The sequence below is a fragment of the Podarcis cretensis genome, assembly GCF_951804945.1.
Source record: "Podarcis cretensis genome assembly, chromosome: Z".
NCBI lineage: Eukaryota > Metazoa > Chordata > Lepidosauria > Squamata > Lacertidae > Podarcis > Podarcis cretensis.
In genome coordinates this window covers 30,376,680-30,395,459 of record NC_137184.1, presented here as the reverse complement: position 1 = coordinate 30,395,459, position 18,780 = coordinate 30,376,680, and the positions used below count along the sequence as shown (strand labels likewise).

At 44.6% G+C, this 18,780-nt stretch overlaps 1 protein-coding gene across 8 annotated transcripts in view; it reads right to left on the bottom strand.

Annotated features, from left to right (window-relative positions):
* The window catches only part of DACH2 (dachshund family transcription factor 2), a 324,276-nt gene extending 307,061 nt beyond the window's left edge, over positions 1 to 17,215 (bottom strand). Inside the window, exon 1 of one of the 8 annotated variants that reach the window (XM_079961677.1) lies at positions 17,058 to 17,215. In XM_079961677.1, the coding sequence (XP_079817803.1) occupies positions 17,058 to 17,089 (32 nt within the window). In that variant the 5' untranslated portion in view covers positions 17,090 to 17,215. Of the gene's footprint in view, positions 1 to 20; positions 892 to 17,057 lie in introns of those variants that run through there. The other 7 variants (XM_079961668.1, XM_079961670.1, XM_079961672.1 and 4 more) reach the window with 7 other exon arrangements.
* Between the last annotated feature and the right edge of the window lie 1,565 nt (positions 17,216 to 18,780).

The following is an 18,780-nucleotide window of genomic DNA, read 5'->3' as shown; positions in this document are numbered from 1 at the left end:
TCTCTCTCTCTCTCTCTCACCTGGCATTGGTGCAGTCGTTGTACAAAGTTTCGAAGTCCTTCCTCGTGATGAGTTTGCAGCGGTTGACGCCGGGCTGGATGGCGCCCAGCCCGCGCAGGATACGCACTTGCTCCACGGTGCACACCACGGGCGCGATGTCCAGCCTCTTGAGTTTGGTGTAGACGGTGTGCAGCCCTCCGACCAGGTGCTTGAGGAAGAGGTCGAAGACCTGCGGCAGGCAAATCAGCTCCTGCCCGTCCACCAGGAATGAAGCCACCTTCACCCCGTGCAGGTCGACCATCTTGCACTCGTTCCCGCCGCCGCCGCCGCCACCTCCTCCTCCTCCTGCTCCAGCTCCGCTGCCCGGCACGCCAGTGGCGGCGTTGGCGGTGCTGGCGATGAAGCTGTGGATGAGGCTGCTCGTCAGGCGCGGGGACTCCGACGGGCTGGAGGGATAGAGCGCGTCCGCCCGGAACAAGCCCCCAGCGCTGGCGGCGGTGCTGGCGCTGCCGGTGCCGCCGCTGCCCCCGCTGCCGCCGCTCGAAGTTGCCGGGATAATCGGGGGAGAAGACACGGCCATGCTTTCTACTCCGCCCCGGGCGCCTGGATCATCGGCGGCGGCGGCAGCGGCGGCGGCGGCTACAGCATCCAACCTTGCCGGCTCCACTTTTCCACCCGAAACTGTTTGCAACACTCGAGGAAACGGAGGAGACGGAGACGCAGAGCGAGAGAGGAGAGAAAGGGGAAGAAGTGGGGGAGAGGGGAGGGAAAAAACACCCCGCGCGCACTCCCACGACCCAGCCGCTCGCGGAGTCGCCTCCCACTTCCCAGCGAAGGGGCGGAGGAGGAGCGCCGAGCGGCAGCAGCCGGCGGCCAATGCGACGCGTCGGGGTCTCAGCCTGGCCGCCAGCCACTGGCTAAGGATGGAGAGGGAGGCGAGGCGGGGCGGGGCGGGGCCCTCTCTCCCTTGCCCCCGAGCGTTGGGTACCTGTGAATGGAGCGCCGGGACGCATCAAGAGGAGGGTACCGTTCCCACCCAGCTGGGGGAGGAGGGAAAGGGAAAGTGGAAGAGAGTTTGCGACCCGAGGTTGCGTTTTTTGGAAAAGGGCTGAGCGTTCTAGCTGCGGGAGTGAGGTGGGGCAGGGGTAAACCTTTTATGACTTAGAGAAAGAGAAAACCGCGGCGAGAGATGGGGCGGGGGGGGGGGCAGGAAAGAAAGTTAAAACTTGAGGTGCGATGGCGGGGAAGTTTGCGCGCGCCCCCGACTAGAGGCACAGGTGACTGGGAAATAAAGCCGCCAGCGCGCTTGAATTTTCAACTGGAATTCTGAGCCAAGTGCGCAAGAGGTGCAGCTTGATCCTGCGAGGGCGACCCTCCGCCGAGGATCTCGCTCAGTGGGACTTAAGGCATCCGACTGAGGGATGCGAGATACGGAGAGCTGCCGCCTCGTGCGCGCTTAACCTAGGAGTTACTTTCTGAGTACTCACTCAGTGCACAACTGCTACAAATCTGAAATCCTGTGCCACGTTTACCGGGGACAAAGCACCCTCGATCACAATGTGTATACTGTATACACTTATACACTTATTGCATTTATTATTACATATATTATTTATTATTTATTACCCACCATCCTGGGATTTATTACCCACCACCCAAGCCTACATACATACATAGAATCATAGAGTTAGAAGAGACCCTGAGAATCATCTAGTCCACACACACACACACACACACACACACGCAATGCATGAATATGCAGTTGTTCCATATAGGGATCAAACCTGCAGCCTGGGCCTTATCAGCACAATGCCCTAGCCAACTAAACTATCCAGAAGATGTGGTTCACTAGTGGTCTTCCATATTGACCAGACCCAGGCTTACTTGGCTTTATTAAGGTAGTAGCCTCAAACCATACCCTGGAACCAGGACTTGCATTTGAGTAAACATGAGCAAGACTGTGCTATAAGTAAATAGGTTGGACTTTTTCTTTCATTATGTTAATCCCAGATCCACACTATCATACTAATATTGCCAAATCATTAGCAATTTTTTTTAGCTCCCTAGAACTCTTCGTTTAGCTCAGATCTTTGGCCCTCCAGATGTTGCTGAACTACAACTCCCATTATCCCTGTATAGCATTTGCTGTGTTAACTGCGTGAAGCAGATGGGAGTTGTAGTTCAGGAGACAGCAGGAGTACAGGTGCACTGGTGAATTTACCACTCTATGGAGGAAAGAATGGGGCAGAAATTTGATACAGTACTAATTTACAAGCAAATCTTTCAAATTCAGTTTCCAAAACAGTATCTGAACCAAAATCCAAACTTATATAAATGTAGCAATGCAGATTTCCAATCAACCAACATTTACCCAAAATGCACATATTTGGGGAAAGTGTGCATAAAAATGAAGATATTAGTGAAAGTAACACCCCAAATACATTATGTTTTGGGAAATTGCTCACAAAAAGTATACATTAGGGAGAACAGCATACAAAAATGTGTTTTTAGGGAGGAATAAGCACTAAAAATGCTAATGAGTTTTCATAAGGGTTTTAATAATAGTAGTAATAATAATAATAATTGCTGCAGAAATGTGGAGAACAGAATTTAAAATGAGAAATGGATAAAACTGAAACTGTCAGATCCTGCTACTCCTGTTCCTCCCTAGCCCCTTTTAAGATTACTCTGCCCTTGCACCTACTAGACCTCCCACCTTCAGTGCAATGTACCCCTGGGTTTAGGATTCCAAAGCTACATTGCAGCCATTCTATCATTCATCTTCACAATAACCCACCAAGGGAGGTCATTGTGACACCCCCATTTCCCAAGAGAGAGAGAGAGAGAACAAAAGCTGAGAGATAGTGAGTTCAAACATTCCGAAGAATTCCTGGCCAGCCAAAGGATTTTGTCCCTCTTCTTATGTTCCATCCACTTTTAAGGTTTGTATCTTCAGCTGCAAACAACAAAAACAAAAACATGCAAAGGTCTTTGAGCAGGAAATATAAATCTGATTTATAGGTTTTGCATTGTTGTTGTTTTCCTTCCTTTCCTCCCTTTCAAGGAATTTTTGCTTGCAGATTAATGAGACTATCAAATTCCACTCTCTGGGATTTACCCCCCTCCCCAGCTTCGGACTGTAATGCCTTCCATAGGCTAAATATATTTCTAAATAAGGCTGAGTTTTTGCAAGGCCAGATGAAGTCTTGCGCATCAGCCCCCCCAACTCCCTCCCACCCTGCATGTTAGAGTGGCATGCAGCAATATAAAATCATAAAGGCTGTAGTAAAAAACGGTACCCTTGAGAAGCGACTATCCATGGAGAAGGGAACTGCACTTACTCTAAGGAAAGGCTCAAGGTTTGTGAATTAATACCAGGCAATGGCCCAGCTCACCTGAGCATGGAAGAGCTGACTACATTAGTCCGCAGGATTATTTCCCATAATTTCTCAGGGTAAAACAAAGATGCTCCAACATATGACCCAGTTTTAATATATTGGCAGCTTTAAAAATACTCTGAATCTTTTGTGTATTGACTGTGTTCACACGTAAGGATGAGCCAAGTGATCAGAGATCATGGTTTGCTGTCCTTTAAAGGTAAAGGTAAAGGGAGCCCTGACCATTAGGTCCAGTCGTGACCGACTCTGGGGTTGCGGTGTTCATCTCACTTTATTGGCCGAGGAAGCCGGCATATAGCTTCCGGGTCATATGGCCAGCATGACTAAGCCACTTCTGGTGAACCAGAGCAGCGCACGGAAACGCCGTTTACCTTCCCGCCGGAGCGGTACCTATTTATCTACTTGCACTTTGATGTGCTTTCAAACTGCTAGGTTGGCAGGAGCAGGGACCGAGGAATGGGAGCTCACCCCGTTGCAGGGATTCGAACCGCCGACCTTCTGATCGGCAAGCCCTAGGCTCTGTGGTTTAACCCACATTGCCACCCGCGTCCCTTTTGCTGTCCTTTACAAGGACACAATAAGAGTGCATTTCTGGTGGGTTTATACTGGACCATCCACACCTCATTCTGCTTTGTTAGTTACCCTACGATGCTTCCCCAATGTTATTGCATTATTGTCACCTGGAGGGACACTCTTGCACCAGAAAAAGAAGGACATACACCTGGAACATCTGCCATATGAAAAGTTACAAGATTTCAGCAGAAATGCACCAGTTGGAAATGAAGCTATAGGTCTTCCCTGAACCCTGAAATGTTCCTGCCCTGAAAGCATGAAGTGTTGAAAGCAGGATCTTGTACAACCTTTCCAGTTGCAGTCATGATCATGTGCACAAATCATCATGAATGCACAATAAAAAGGATTGGGCCCCTGGGTCCAGGTGCCATCTTAATTTCCCCAGATTATGCATCACTTTGGACTCTTGAGAGAAGTGAAAATGTTGGTTAAAAACACTGCTGCTCCATTGTCACCAGGTAGGTCTACCAGGGCTCACTGATGGAGAAGGGGGCACATTGCTCAGGGCCCCCTCAAACCTGTACCCAGCCCTACCTATCACAATCTATAATTCAGAAGCAGGGGAACCTGTGGTTCTCCTGATGTTGTTGGACTACAGCTCCCATCATCCCTGACCATTGGTCATGCTGGCTGGGCCTAAAGAGCGCTGGAATCTAAAAGCATCTTGGGGGGGCCACAAGTTCAGACCAGTGGCCCATCTAGTGCAGCATCCTGTTCTCACAGTGGCTTATCAGGCTTAATTAGGCATGCAAGCCAGAGTTCTCCCACCACACCTCTAGTCCACACTGATTCACAGTAGCTCTTAGGGTTTCTGATGGGGCTTTCTACCTACAAATGCCAGTGATTAAATATGGGAGTTTTGCATGGTAGGTCTGGAGGTTCATACACACACACAGACACGCGCGCACACAGAAAGAGAGATTCAGCAGTTCTGAAGTCTGGCCACTCCTGCTGTGAACTGAAGGCACCCTTTTCAACAGCAGCCTCCTGGGTCTGGCAGCTTATTTAGGCTCCCACCAAAATGGAGGCCCAGCAGCCTCACATCACAATTGATAGTTCTTAATCTAATATAGCTCCCCATTTGAGCTTTCGAAAACTAACTTTTAACCTCTCCGCTTGATATTGGCAATCGGGGGGAATATCGGAGCACTTTTCAGTATAAATAATTTTAAAAATGGATTGACAGCATCCATGCTACAAAAAGAGCAAGTAATTGGAATTTTGTTTTATAGCAGACAGAATAGTTGGGTTGGGGAGGGATTTGTGAGACTGCAAACTTCTGGGTCCCTTCAGACCCCAATACAGTGGTACCTCTGGTTATGAACTTAATTCTGGAGATCAGTTCTTAACCTGAAACTGTTCTTAACCTGAGGTACCACCTTAGCTAATGGGGCCTGCTGCTGCTGCCACACCGCCACCGCGCAATTTCTGTTCTCATCCTGAAGCAAAGTTCTTAACCCGAGGTACTATTTCTGGGTTAGTGGAGTTTGTAACCTGAAGCATATGTAACCTGAGGTACCACTGTACTCGTACCTTCCAACTGCTGCCTTTTTACCATGAAATATCCCAAAGTAGTTGTCCCTAGTAAAAGCACTCTCCTCAGCCCATTTGGGAGAAATGTTTTTGTGTATTCCAAACAGCTTTCGCTGACCTGATACCCTCCAGATGTTGTTGGACTACAACTCACATCAGCCCCACCCAGCACACACTGGTTAGGACTGGTGGGAGTTGTAGTCCAACAACATCTGGAGGGCATCAGGTTGGCAAATATTGATAGCATGCATGTATGTGCAGCAGGAATCTCCAGAGTTACTAATTTAAAGAATTTATGTGCTGCTTTTAAGAACAAACCCCTCCTAGGCAGCTTCGAATAAAACTAGCCAGAACATGGCCCTTAAGCTCTGTTCACCTAATATGGTGTCTGACCTCTACATGTGACCATGTCTCCAGCATCTACGCCAACAGACTAAGGGCAGGGGAGAAATTTGGTTTAATTCCTCTCTAGGTTGTTCATACTGAAACAATAGATGAACCAAAACGCAGCTGTCTTTCAAAATCCACACTTCTCAAAATTTTGCAACACAGTCCTCCAACCTCACCCCAATGTACAAATATGCATACATTATGAGAAAGTGTGCATTAAAAAGCACACATCATTGTGTACATGTGATGTTAGTCAAAATCCATAAATATTCTGTAGTTTCTTGCGCAATACAGTTGTTTTGCCTGATTTTCCCTCAAATTGGCTTCCATCCAGTTTAAAGACATAAGCCACGTTCAGTTCCCAGTAAGGCTGATGTGTGTACCTCTGAGACAGCCATTGCACATGTGCAGATGACAGCTTCATTAAAAGGAGTTCTGGGCGCTGAAGGTGTGTGGATACAGGTAGTGTTCATTGGTTGAAGACATCCCTGCCCCCCCCCTCTGGTGTGTACAGCAATGTGCAAATTGAAACCTCACTGCATTTTAAGCTGTTAGTGTGTATGCAGCCAGCGATACAAAAAAAATACATATTCAGGAAATTTGTTTGCAAACACACACACAAAATGCACATTAAAATACTGAAGAATTTTTGTGAGACCCTTTTTCTTAAAATACAAACTCACTGAGAAATGTGGAAAACTGAACCAAAGAGTGGAAAGATGAGAAGCTAAGCAAAAATAAAACTGACAGATCAACCCATCCCTATGTCTGATGAGCAACATACAGTGATAGATTCAGAACGTGCAGCAGTCTCTAGCAATGCTAAGATGCAAATCTGAGGCTACTACATTGAGATGTGCACACACAAACATACTTAACTGTCCACACATAGGGATACTTATGGTTGGCCCGCACCAACCTATCTGCTGGCTGGGGATGATGGGAGTTGTAGTCTAAAACATATGGAGGGCACCAGATTGGTATTTCACAGATTGGTACTGCTAGAAGTATATCCTAAAACTCCCTATTGAAATGAAATTGGGGGGGGGGGGGATGAAATTGACTCAAAGGGTTGATTGTCAATAGAGAAATGATACCGTCTCCTGTGTAATTAAACGCACTGTATTAATATGTGCATAATGCAAAATCAATAAATAATGAATTACTCTTGATTGTAATTGAATGTTTTCTTAATTTTATTGTCAGCCATGATAAATAATCAGTCCTTTTATACTGCATTAAATTAATTAGAGTGTCATTTCTATTACATACATCAGCAGTGAAGTAATGCAGTGACATCTGTTTCTAATGTCTCTAAGATGTGGCATTCCTTATTAAGTATTAGGTATGCTATTTTGTGATTGACAGCTCTGTTGATGTTAAGGGAGGGGTGGGGAGAATGCTAAGGTGGGAGGGAGGGTTGGATTTGCATTCCATGCAAGTGTATAGAGGCAACCAACGCATGACATTTTGAGCACCAACATTCACCACAGTGTTGCAAAAGTTCCTGGGGTGCACTTCTCAGAGCTAAAAGCTACATGCTAACATCCACTGTCACAAGAGATAGTGTGGTATGGTGGTTAGAGTGTTGAACTACGATAGGGGTGAGCTGGATTTGAATCCTTATTCGCCAGCGATGTCGTTCAAAAGTCTGAAGTGCAGGCACTCAGTATGACAGCTTCCCCTTATACACACCTAGCCATGCCCCCAAGCAGAGTCCCTAGTCACACACCCAAGGGGAATCCAAAAATGCAGTCATTGTGTTGACCCTGTAGTAGCTAGAGTGTTCGATTAGGATCTGAAAGGTAGGATGTATAATAATAATAATAATAATAATAATAATAATAATGTACAGTGGTACCTCGGGTTACAGACGCTTCAGGTTACAGACTCTGCTAACGCAGAAATAGTACCTCGGGTTAAGAACTTTGCTTCAGGATGAGAACAGAAATCGCGTGGCAGCAGCGGGAGGCCATATTAGCTAAAGTGGTGCTTCAGGTTACTTACTTACTTACTTACTTATCAAACCTTTATTAGGCATTATGTTGGTAGAACCGTAAAAGGAAAATAACATATAAAAGCCTTGAGATATATATAAAAAGGCAGGAGTTGGCTACATACAAATATAAATATATACATATAGAATCAGTGGTTTTCCTTGTTAACCTGCTCCTTGGAGGACTGCTGCCAAAAACTCGGCTACCCCCGCCGTTACCCTTTGGTCAGCGTCGGATAGGTAGAGTCCCACACATTCAGCTTGCTGGGGTTCCAGACCACCCGAAAGGGGGGACAGCACGCGTTGACGGAGCGTACTGTACAATGGGCAATGAAAGAGGATATGCTCTACAGTGTCCGGGACATTCATAGAACATCTGCAGAATCTCTTGCTTCTGGGAATGTTTTGATATCTTCCCCAGACAAATGCTGAGGGAAAAACATTCAAACGGGCCAGCATAAAAGCCCTACGTTGGGCTGGGATTATTAATTTAGAGACGTAATTGGCTCTGCAATCTAAGATATTTAAATCGTAGAATCTGGGGGAGCAAATTTTGTTTACAGCTGCCATAATATTTTGTCTCTCGACATCCTTTAGTCTAGTTAGGATATTATGGAGAATATATTGCTCATTAGAATTGTACAGGAGCTCCAGCTCGATGCCTAAAGATTCAATTTTTTTTTCAAGGTGCTGATACCATCTTGATTTATAAGGGTCTTTGAGCAAATCAGCGAGCAGACTTGATGGAGGGCAGCGAAAATGGCAGCGTAACCAATACTTTATTGAGGTGGACCATGCCCAGTATTCCATTTGCTTTGCTTCAGGATGAGAACAGAAATCGCGTGGCAGCAGCGGGAGGCCATATTAGCTAAAGTGGTGCTTCAGGTTAAGAACAGTTTCAGTTTAAGAACGGACCTCCGGAACGAATTAAGTTCTTAACCCAAGGTATCACTGTATTACTAATCACTTTCCATGAGGCATCCTGAGGTGATTTACAATATAATAACATATACAAACATATACAAAGCAAAACAAAATTAAAAAATTCCTTCCAGTAGCACCTTAAAGACCAACAAAGTTAGTTCTCGGTATGAGCTTTCGTGTGCATGCATACTTCTTCAGAAACTTTCGTGCATGCACACGAAAGCTCATACCAAGAACTAACTTAGTTGGTCTTTAAGGTGCTACTGGAAGGAATTTTTTTATTTTGTTTTGACTATGGCAGACCAACACGGCTACCTATCTGTATATACAAAGCAGTTACATATACAAAACCAGTTAAAATCTATTGTAAATTTCTCTCTCTCCAGATCACCAGTCAGCATAATTTATGGACAGAATTATGACAGTATCTGATTGTCTTCGAACCTCCGACTTGCATTCTTGATTAATGAAAATGTTCTTGGCAGATGCTTTCAGTCCTGCTCCCCATCCACTGCATCTTCCCCAGATCTGCTCCAAAGGGTTGGGAGGGGGGCAGAGAATAAGGAAAAGGGAATTCTGTGGTACAACCCAAAGCCCTTGTGCTAGTGGAAGCACGCTGTTTGAAACCACTTATGGTGTTGAAACCTAAGCAGCTGAAACCTAAGCAGCTTGTCAGAGGTGCATCAGAACTGAGGGGCACACCACAGCCAAGAAGATCATTTGTTGCTCATGCAAAGGTCCAGCCCAAAGAACAATGCTTTTAGAGCCCATCCTGTCCTGGAGGGCCAGTCACCAGCTGGAGTGGCTGGTCCAGACCTTGAGAAGATGTTCCAGGCCTCAGTAACAGCAGCCTGCCACAAGGGGAAGCCACCTACAGAAAAGATGGTTCCCATTTCTTCAGATGTAGGTCCAGCCACTGTCGCAGCCTAACCTTCTGAACAGAGTGGTTGTGAGCATGGAGGGGGGCAGCCAGATACACTTGCCCCGGGTCTCAGAAAGCTAAGCTGGCTGAGATGGGGTAGGGGCCTCCGGGACTGGCTGCTTTTTTTGATAAGAGTTTACAACTTTATTCTAACAAGACTCTCACCCTGGGCCTCAGGCAAGTTCTACACAGGGCTGGGTGGAGGAACAGGGCAATGTGTCTTGCCATGGGTTCCTTGCAGGAAAAGTGTGCTAAAAATGCCATCAATAAGTACCGTATTTTTCGCTCTATAAGACACACTTTTCCCCTCCTAAAAAGTAAGGGGAAATGTGTGTGCGTCTTATGAAGCGAATGCAGGCTGCACAGCTTTCGCTGAATCCAGGAGAGCAAGAGGGATCGGTGCGCACTGATCCCTCTTGCTCTCCTGGCTTCGATTCGCTGGAGAGGCGCTGCGCAGCTTTCCCTCTCTGTGCAGCGCCCCTTCAGCAAAGCGGGAGGAGAAACGGAGCCCCTTCCATTTCTCCCCCCACTTTGCTGGAGAGGCGCTGAGCAGAGAGGGAGAGAATTTTTTTTCTTGTTCTCCTCCTCTAAAACTAGGTGCGTCTTATGGTTAGGTCTTATAGAGTGAAAAATACGGTAATGCAGCAGAGGATGCAATGTTGAGGTTGGGACATGATTCAGGGCTTTCGGTGCTTTTCGTTGCTTTTGTTCTCTGATCCCCAAAGTAATTCTGTGTGCCAATTACTGATAGAGGGTGCAGGGAACAGAAGAAGGAAGGGTTTTATATTGTCAAAGGGGAATGCAGCCATGCTTCTCTGTCCTAGTTGACTCGGGTGCAATCAGATTTTTAAATATATTTTGCACTGGCATGCTCTTTTTCTATTTTTTTATCTTTTAAAAAAATAAACAGCATTACAAAGACAGAGAAAAACAAAAACGACAAGGAACCATGGGGATAAAGAACAGCACAAATCATCTATCTTATTCTGTGGCAAAAACCCAAAACCAATATAGTTAACTCAAGAGTTCCAGATCTCACAAGGAGCCAGTGTTAAGTTGCTGCTGTTGGTGTTCATTTGAACGCAAAGTTAAAATCCCGCAAGTATCCAGCCTAAAAAGTACACAGTGTAGTTGTTGTGCCTTGCAATGTTCAAAGATGGAGTGTAACTTTTTCCAAAACAGCAATATTCCAAACATTATTGCTCCAGAGCAAAAGTTTATAGAATCAGAAACTGTAGATCTGGAAGGGACCCCAAGGGTCATCGAGTCCTGTAATATTTTCCATTTGGGCTCACAATAAGGGACACAGTTGATGAGGGTGGGGTCTGGGTTGGTTCATGTGGGGAAAGGCAGTTCTTGGTGTATCATCACCACCATCTCATATGAAAAGCAAAGCAAAAAACATAATATATAACATATCCTCATAACTTTTCTGTAAATGTCAGATTTATGGATGGGTGCCATTTTTTAAAAGGGGGTAAGGAGCAACAAATCTTCATCATTTCATGATATTTTATGATACATGCAGCTGAGATTGCATACACATCATACATTTAATACACCCCCACCCCTCCCCATAAAGAATACCGTGAATTGTACTTCTTACAGAACTACAGTTTCCAGCACTCTTAACAAACTACAGTTTCCAGGATTTTTAGGGGGTGTATTAAATATATAGTGCATAATAATGAATAGAGTTGGGGCAATAACACAACCCTGTTTAACACCTGATCCCACGTGCTAAGAGGAAGGCACGCTTGGCAAATCCACACCGTGATCAACTCCCGCCTGGAAACCAATGTCCCCACTGTGGAAGGATGTGTGGGTCCAGAATTGGCCTCCACAGTCACTTACGGACTCACTGTTAAGACCGTGTTTGTCGAAGACAATCTTACTCGGCTATGAGTGATCGCCCAGTAAGAGGGAAAAAAGAAGAATGGTGCATATCTCTATTTCTGGAGGCAAATGTTTCCTATCAGAAAATTGTTAGGTATTCTCTAAGACATTTTTCATCCTATTTTCCCCCCTCTCTCCCCTTGCAAGATAGCCAAACATAATACAATCCCCAATTCGTGTTGTCTGCATCTGCCATTAGATTTCGGGCAGCCCCTGACCCGAAAGCACTGCCACCTAGCGGCAAGAAAAAGCCTTGCTTGCTTTCCTCTCCATAGTGGTAAGGCAAACACACGAAGAGAATGGGAATCAACACTCTGGTCACTGGACTACAAGTCCCATCACCCCTGGCCATTGGTTATACTGAGTGCAGTGGATGGGAGTTGAAGTCCAACAAATATGTGGGAGGCCAGAGATTCCTTCTGCTATAATCTTTGTAGACAGCCCGGGAAAGTATTCTTTCAACGGTGTTCTGCAATCAGTTCCTGACACTACCTGAACGCTTCAGCGCCTACTATAACCACTCTTGTTACATATAGAAGAAGGGTCTCCTCTGCCACATTCTGTTTTCATTTACTCTGAAGTAGCCTGAACTCATAAAGGATATTATATAGTCGAAAAAGTTTCAGGGGAGAAGGGCAATCAAAATGATCAAGGGGATGGAGCAAGTCCCCTATGAAGAAAGTTTGGGACTTTTTAGCTTAGAAGTAAAATGGTCCCCTGGACGGTTAAGTCCAGTCAAAGGTGACTATGGGGTTGCGGCACTCATCTTGCTTTCAGGCCAAGGGAGCCGGCGTTTGTCCACAGACAGCTTTTCGGATCATGTGGCCAGCACAACTAAACTGCTTCTGGCACAACAGAACACCATGACAGAAACCAAAGCGCACAGAAACACTATTTACCTTCCCGCCACAGCGGTGCCTGTTTATCTACTTGCACTGGTGTGCTTTCGAACTGCTAGGTTGGCAGGAGCAGGGACCAAGCAACGGGAGCTCACCCCATCGCGGGGATTCGAATCGCTGACCTTCTGATCGGCAAGCCCAAGAGGCTCAGTGGTTTAGACCACTTAGAGAAAAGGCAAGTGACATGATAGATGTTTATAAAATTATGCATGGTGTGCAGAAAATGGATAGAGACACTTTCTCCATCTACCATAACATTTGGAGGGAGTGGGAGAATTGAGGGTCTTCTTCTCAGCATCCTTAACAAACTCCACTTCCCAGGATTCTTTGGGGTAAGCCATGACCATGGAAGCCAACTCCTAGGGACTGAGGAGTCTTTGCCGCCCCCGCCCCCCAATAAAAGATGGTGGGAATTGCCAGTGCTTTTTTTCCTTAAAAAAAAGTTTAGGAGTACTCTCATTTTGACTCAAGAAAATCACCATTTTATAGTTCAAATTGGGTAAAATAAATACAGTAAATGGACAAAAGTACAATGATTCACAGAATGTTTAGGGGTACGTGTACCCCTGCATCCCCCCAGAAAAGAAGCACTGGGTGTTGCCATTCAAATGGTGTGTGTGCACTGCATGCATGCAAAGCGGGGCTTACTTCCCCTATCCCCAATATTTTAATTCAAGTTGGCACACCTGGCCATGACTGTTTAAAAGGGGGCAGCTGGTGGGGCATTGTGAAAGTGGGTGGGGCTCATGTGCCTTGCGTTTGAAGAAGTTTGTTTTAAGAAACTGAAGGTTTGTTGGAACAATCCCATCCACCTGCCCGCCCACCTCTCCACCCCCTTTTCATCCTTAAGCATTAAGGTATTTATATTTTGTAATGTTCCTTGTTTATTTATGTAGGTGATGATTTATACGCTGCATTTTACACAAGCCACAGGGCACTATACAAGTAGATAAAATTACAAAAATTGATAAAAACAACACAATGTGCAAGAACGAACAACTAACAATTACTAATAGCAGCAGCAATCGTTATCATCTATGTTCCTACTGCAAGCATTCCTATGATGTGTTTTCTCAGAAGCCCTTGTGTGTGGGAAACAAAAACAGACCATTGAGGACTGAGCATGCCCAGAGGCCGCAGAATCCTAACTGCCTGTTGGGTGCAAGGAGAAGGAATGAAATGGAGTATCCTGAAAAGGGGCGTAGCTGACTGGAACTCCAGACAACAAATCATGAGACTCTCAATCTCAGGGTTGTAGGTTTGAGCCCCACATTGGACAAAAAGATTCCTGCATTGCAAAGGGGCGGACTAGAAGACCTTTGTGGTCCCTTCCATTTCTACAATTCTGTGATTCTATGATACTTAAACATTTTATTGCAGGTCCTACTTCTACACTGTTGTTTCCCAACTGTGCAGAAATGAAGCTATGAAGTGTATTTTTTTTTAAAAAAATGGGGAAATATTTTTAAAATTACAAACAACACCACAGTTTCCATTCTTAGACTCTTTCCTTTTAAATGCTTGTTAAAAGATGACAGCTACATTGTGAAAAGTTCAGGGGCTGAAGAAAGCAAGTACCAGCTTCAAGCACATTGCCACAAGAGAGAATCACAATGGCATGTGGGGGGAATATATATTTTAAAATAATTCATCTTGCATCAGCCACTTAGACTTACAAAAAAATAATGATGATGATTATGTTGATGACAATGACAATTATAATCATCTCCAAATAATTCACTCCATTTGATTTCATACAAATACAAATTAAGATTTCACTTGTTTAATAGGATTGTGCCCATTTTAAACAATCCTTCCCATTCTTCTCTCTCTTTCTCTCTCTCTCTCCCTCTCTCCCTCTCTTTTGAAAGCATGCCTTGAAAAATCTAACTTCTGCAGTAGGGAAGTCTCAGCAGTTCTGTCAAAGTACAAACACTTTGCACAGGAAGAAAAAAAAAACCCTATCAGATAAATCTCATGCACTTCAAATCAGAAGTCAGCTTCACAGAGCTCAGAGGGACATGCTCTTAAGTAAGCATGCACAAGATGGTAATTTCAATAGAAAAGATGCATTTCTTGAGCCACTCATTCACATTTCACTAACTGTTAAGTGAAACATTTCTTTTTTAAAGTTAGGAACAACAGTGACCAAATAATATCGGTGTCTGTGATCACACCTATACCACACATTTAATGCACATGTATTTCCCCAAAGAATCCTGGAGCTAGAATTTACTCCTCGCTGGGAATTACAGTTCCCAGCACCATTAACAAATTATTGTTCCCAGAAATATTTGGGGGAAGCCATGTACTGGTCTAGACTCACATCAACAACCATACATTTAATGCAGCCTTATGCCACTTTTGACAGGGTGAGCTCCCGTTGCTCGGTCCCTGCTCCTGCCAACCTAGCAGTTCGAAAGCACATCAAAGTGCAAGTAGATAAATAGGTACTGCTCCAGCGGGAAGGTAAACGGCGTTTCTGTGTGCTGCTCTGGTTTGCCAGAAGCAGCTTAGTCATGCAGGCCACATGACCTGGAAGCTGTACGCCGGCTCCCTCGGCCGATAAAGCAAGATGAGCGCCGCAACCCCAGAGTCAGTCACGACTGGACCTAATGGTCAGGGGTTCCTTTACCTTTATCTTTATGTCACTTTAACAGTAACGGCCTCCCCCACAGAATCGAGGGGGCTGTGGTTTACTATGGGTCTCACAACAACAACAACAACAACAACAACAACGTTATTATTTATATCCCACTCATCCGGCTGGGTTTCCCCAGCCACTCTGGATGGCTTACAGCACATAAAAAAATGGTAAAACATTAGACATTAAAAATTTCCCAATACGGGGTTGCCTTAATACCTTTCAGCATCCTTAACAAACTTTCCCCTAATACACAGTCCTGATCCAAAGTGGGTCTCCTTCTTCTCCACACACAGCTGCTTCTAACAAAAATGCAGAGCAGCCTTTTCCAACTTGGTGCACTCCACACATTTTAGAGTACAACTCCCATCAGCCCTAGCCAGCACTGTGCTTGCTTGGGCTGATGTGAGTTGCTGTCCAAAACATCTGGACAGCACCGAGTTAGCAAAGGCTGATGTAGATAGTTAGGGAGGTCCTACATGGTCAAGAGGAGGGGCAGCTGTTGGGTGCCAGCAAGATGTTCCCATTGCTTTCAATGGGGCTTATCCCCAGGGAAGTTGGTATTAGACTGCAGCCCGATCTGAGATTTCCAAAGAATAAGTAGAAGACCGTGGAATGGAAGCATGTTAGGCAAATTTGAGTACAAAATCCCTGTGCTTGCAGTCTGCTGTGAACGACCTATGCTCATTTAAACAACCGCTTTTTGTAAAGAAATATGCAGGAGCAGTCCCTGGCAAAGGACCAAACTCCTGTGCAGTGATATAGATAGGCAATGTAAGACTCTGGAATTAATAGTCTTCCTTAAATGGTAGTGTGTATCACATCACTTTTTTTAAGCCATCCTGTGCATTTTGTTGAGCAGTGCCCAAAGTCCTGTGCTGGTGTCACTTGCATTTTCCACAGGAAAAGCAAAGGCGTTCATGCACCATGCATACAAGGGACAAGTATTTTCAGCCCGCATATCCACACGTCAGTACAAAATCTACTGTTCTGGCTCTAACGTAAGCTTCTTCCCAAGAATCTGAGCTTGCAAGAACCCATTTCTTCTGATGCCTTTATAGCTTTTTGTTTATGGTTTCTCTCTTGAAGCCTAAGTTAAAATACTGCATATGAGAGACATCAATTCACTCAACTTTATGGATCACCTTAAACCTTTTTTAATTGTATGATGATATTTATGGTGCGTTTTCTGAAGGAGCTTTTTAGCAGTTTCATAACTTTTTCAGATTAACAAATTCTCAGCTTTTCTCCTTCAACCCCCTTCCTTGTGTTAGAATCTTCTAAGCAAAAGGTTTTCTTTTCAAGGGCTGGCATTTTACAAGCTGTCTTCTGCTGACACGCAGTTGATGCCTCATAGTTTTTATTCCTAGGTACAACAGTGCAAGAAGAATAAGAATACGGAGTTCCACGACTTAAAATCTGTAGCTTTACACATTTCACACCACAGTTGTCATAAATCATACATTAGCCATATACCCCGCTCTACACTTAACAAGATGGACCGGTGTGTTTTGAAAATGTTTGCTTCATATGAAGTGTGCATCAGAAATATATCTTCCTATCTTCCTCTCTATATTTGCCACAGAGTTAGGCAGTACCAAAACTGTGGGGAATTAAATATATGAATCCTGTGGACCCACATGTGTGGGTGAAAAACAAAGGGAAACAACTGGGTGCCTGGATTCAAATTGAAGGACTTGCACACAGACAGTTCCAGACAGAGTATTAAATGCACAAAAATATGCAGCACAGTGAAGCACTAGGACTGTGGGTTGTTAGATCTCTTATCCCATTCAGCTGCACACAGCAGTTGACCTCTTTTTACCCCTCGTGCAATGAGCAGATTGCACACTGTTAAGTAAGTTCAAAAGGCTTTACTTACAAATTCAAGGTCTCGGTCACGCATTGTTCCATGGAGCAGCCAGCATAACACAAGCAAAATACAATGGGGTAGAAATTACAGAATATAGTTCCAAACACATGCTGTAAGCTTGGGAGAAAGCTTACACATGTCCTGCTTGGTGGATTACAGGATGGAGAGCAAGAGACAGCCAAAGAGAAAGGAAGTAAGCTTCACTTCCTCCCTTTAGAGATGAGAGGGGGCATAACCTAGCTGAGTCTATCTAGCAATACAACTCTGTAATCTTTTACCCCTTCATGCACTAACTAGTTCAATGCTTGCTAGTTTGCCTATACTGTATCCCCAAATTCATCACTCCAGGAGAGGGCATCCCACAGATACCACCCTTTCAGGAGATCCATTCCATATGAGGTAGGAATCAGGGCTTTAGAGTTGCTGCACCTGCTCCCTCCCTTTCTGTATCAGATGGGCACCATCTCTGTAGTCTTTTTGGGTGCTTCCTTTTTCAACAAGCCTTTTAAACTAAAATCTATATGCGAATCTGGATTGGATTTGAAATTGTTTTTACATATTTATTTTGCTTTTATTTAACAACATTTATATACCACTTGATTGTAATAAAATGGCTTACAAGAAATATTAAAATCATCAATAAAAACAGTATCCATAAAACATATGCTTAAAATATTTTTAGGCAAACCTATGTAGACATGCAGAAATTACATGCGTTTTATCACTTTTTGAAATTTTAAATATCAGTATCAACTTTTTTTTATCAATACATTTAGTATTTTATTTTATATTTCTGTAAACCGCTTAGAGGGTAGTCATTGGGTTTTGGGGTGGGCTTTTTTTTTGCAATCACGTGGTATGTAAATCATGTTGAATTAAGAATCAAAGTGTTTAACTGTTTTTATAGATGGAATAGATGGGCTCAGAGGAGTCCATGTTAGAAGCACCAGCACAACCAGAATCTCTCCTTCCCTGTAGGACAAAAGATGCTGATGGGGAAGGCTGCCCACTACTGAGACAAAGAGGAACAATTGCTGAAGCGGTGTCTGAGCTCTGCAGTCATGCGGTGTGTTAAGTTGTGGGTGAACATATCAGACGACACAGCAATTCTTCAAACAGCTCTTGTTTATTCACAGGCCAGAACAGAACTGAACTGAAGGGTTCAGCCAGCCTGCTTATATAGAGCTCCACTAGAACGCAACAGTAACCATTTTCTGTAGCTATCCAATCACTGAACGTCACTTTCAATTCCTTATTTGCATATGTGGACCTGAGTGAAAACTATCTACAGTATCCCCCTGCTGGCCCAGGGCGAGAACTTCAGTACATAACACAGTGTTTAGTCTGAGCGCTTCACAAAGCTGTTCAGGGTACCCTAGCCTCACCTTTGCTGAGGTCAATACTCACATCGAAAACAGAACCTAAACAAGTAAAGCAGGTTTCCTATTGCAGAAGTTCAGCCCCCAATGTGTGAAGGGCTGTGGGAGTGGTAATGGGGATGTGAGGGAAGGGTGGGGCCCACAAATCATGCTCTTCCCCTTGCGTCATGGCAATAATGTGGGTAGAACTAGTGTCTGGAACATGGGAGCCAACTCCTAAGGGCCAAGGTCCCTTCACCCCCCCCCAATAAAATATTTGAGGGGGTACCCCTCCAAATTTTTTTTGATTGGCATCGCTATTCAGATGGTGTGCATGTGCACATCTTGTAATCAGTTATGCAGGGCAGGGAATA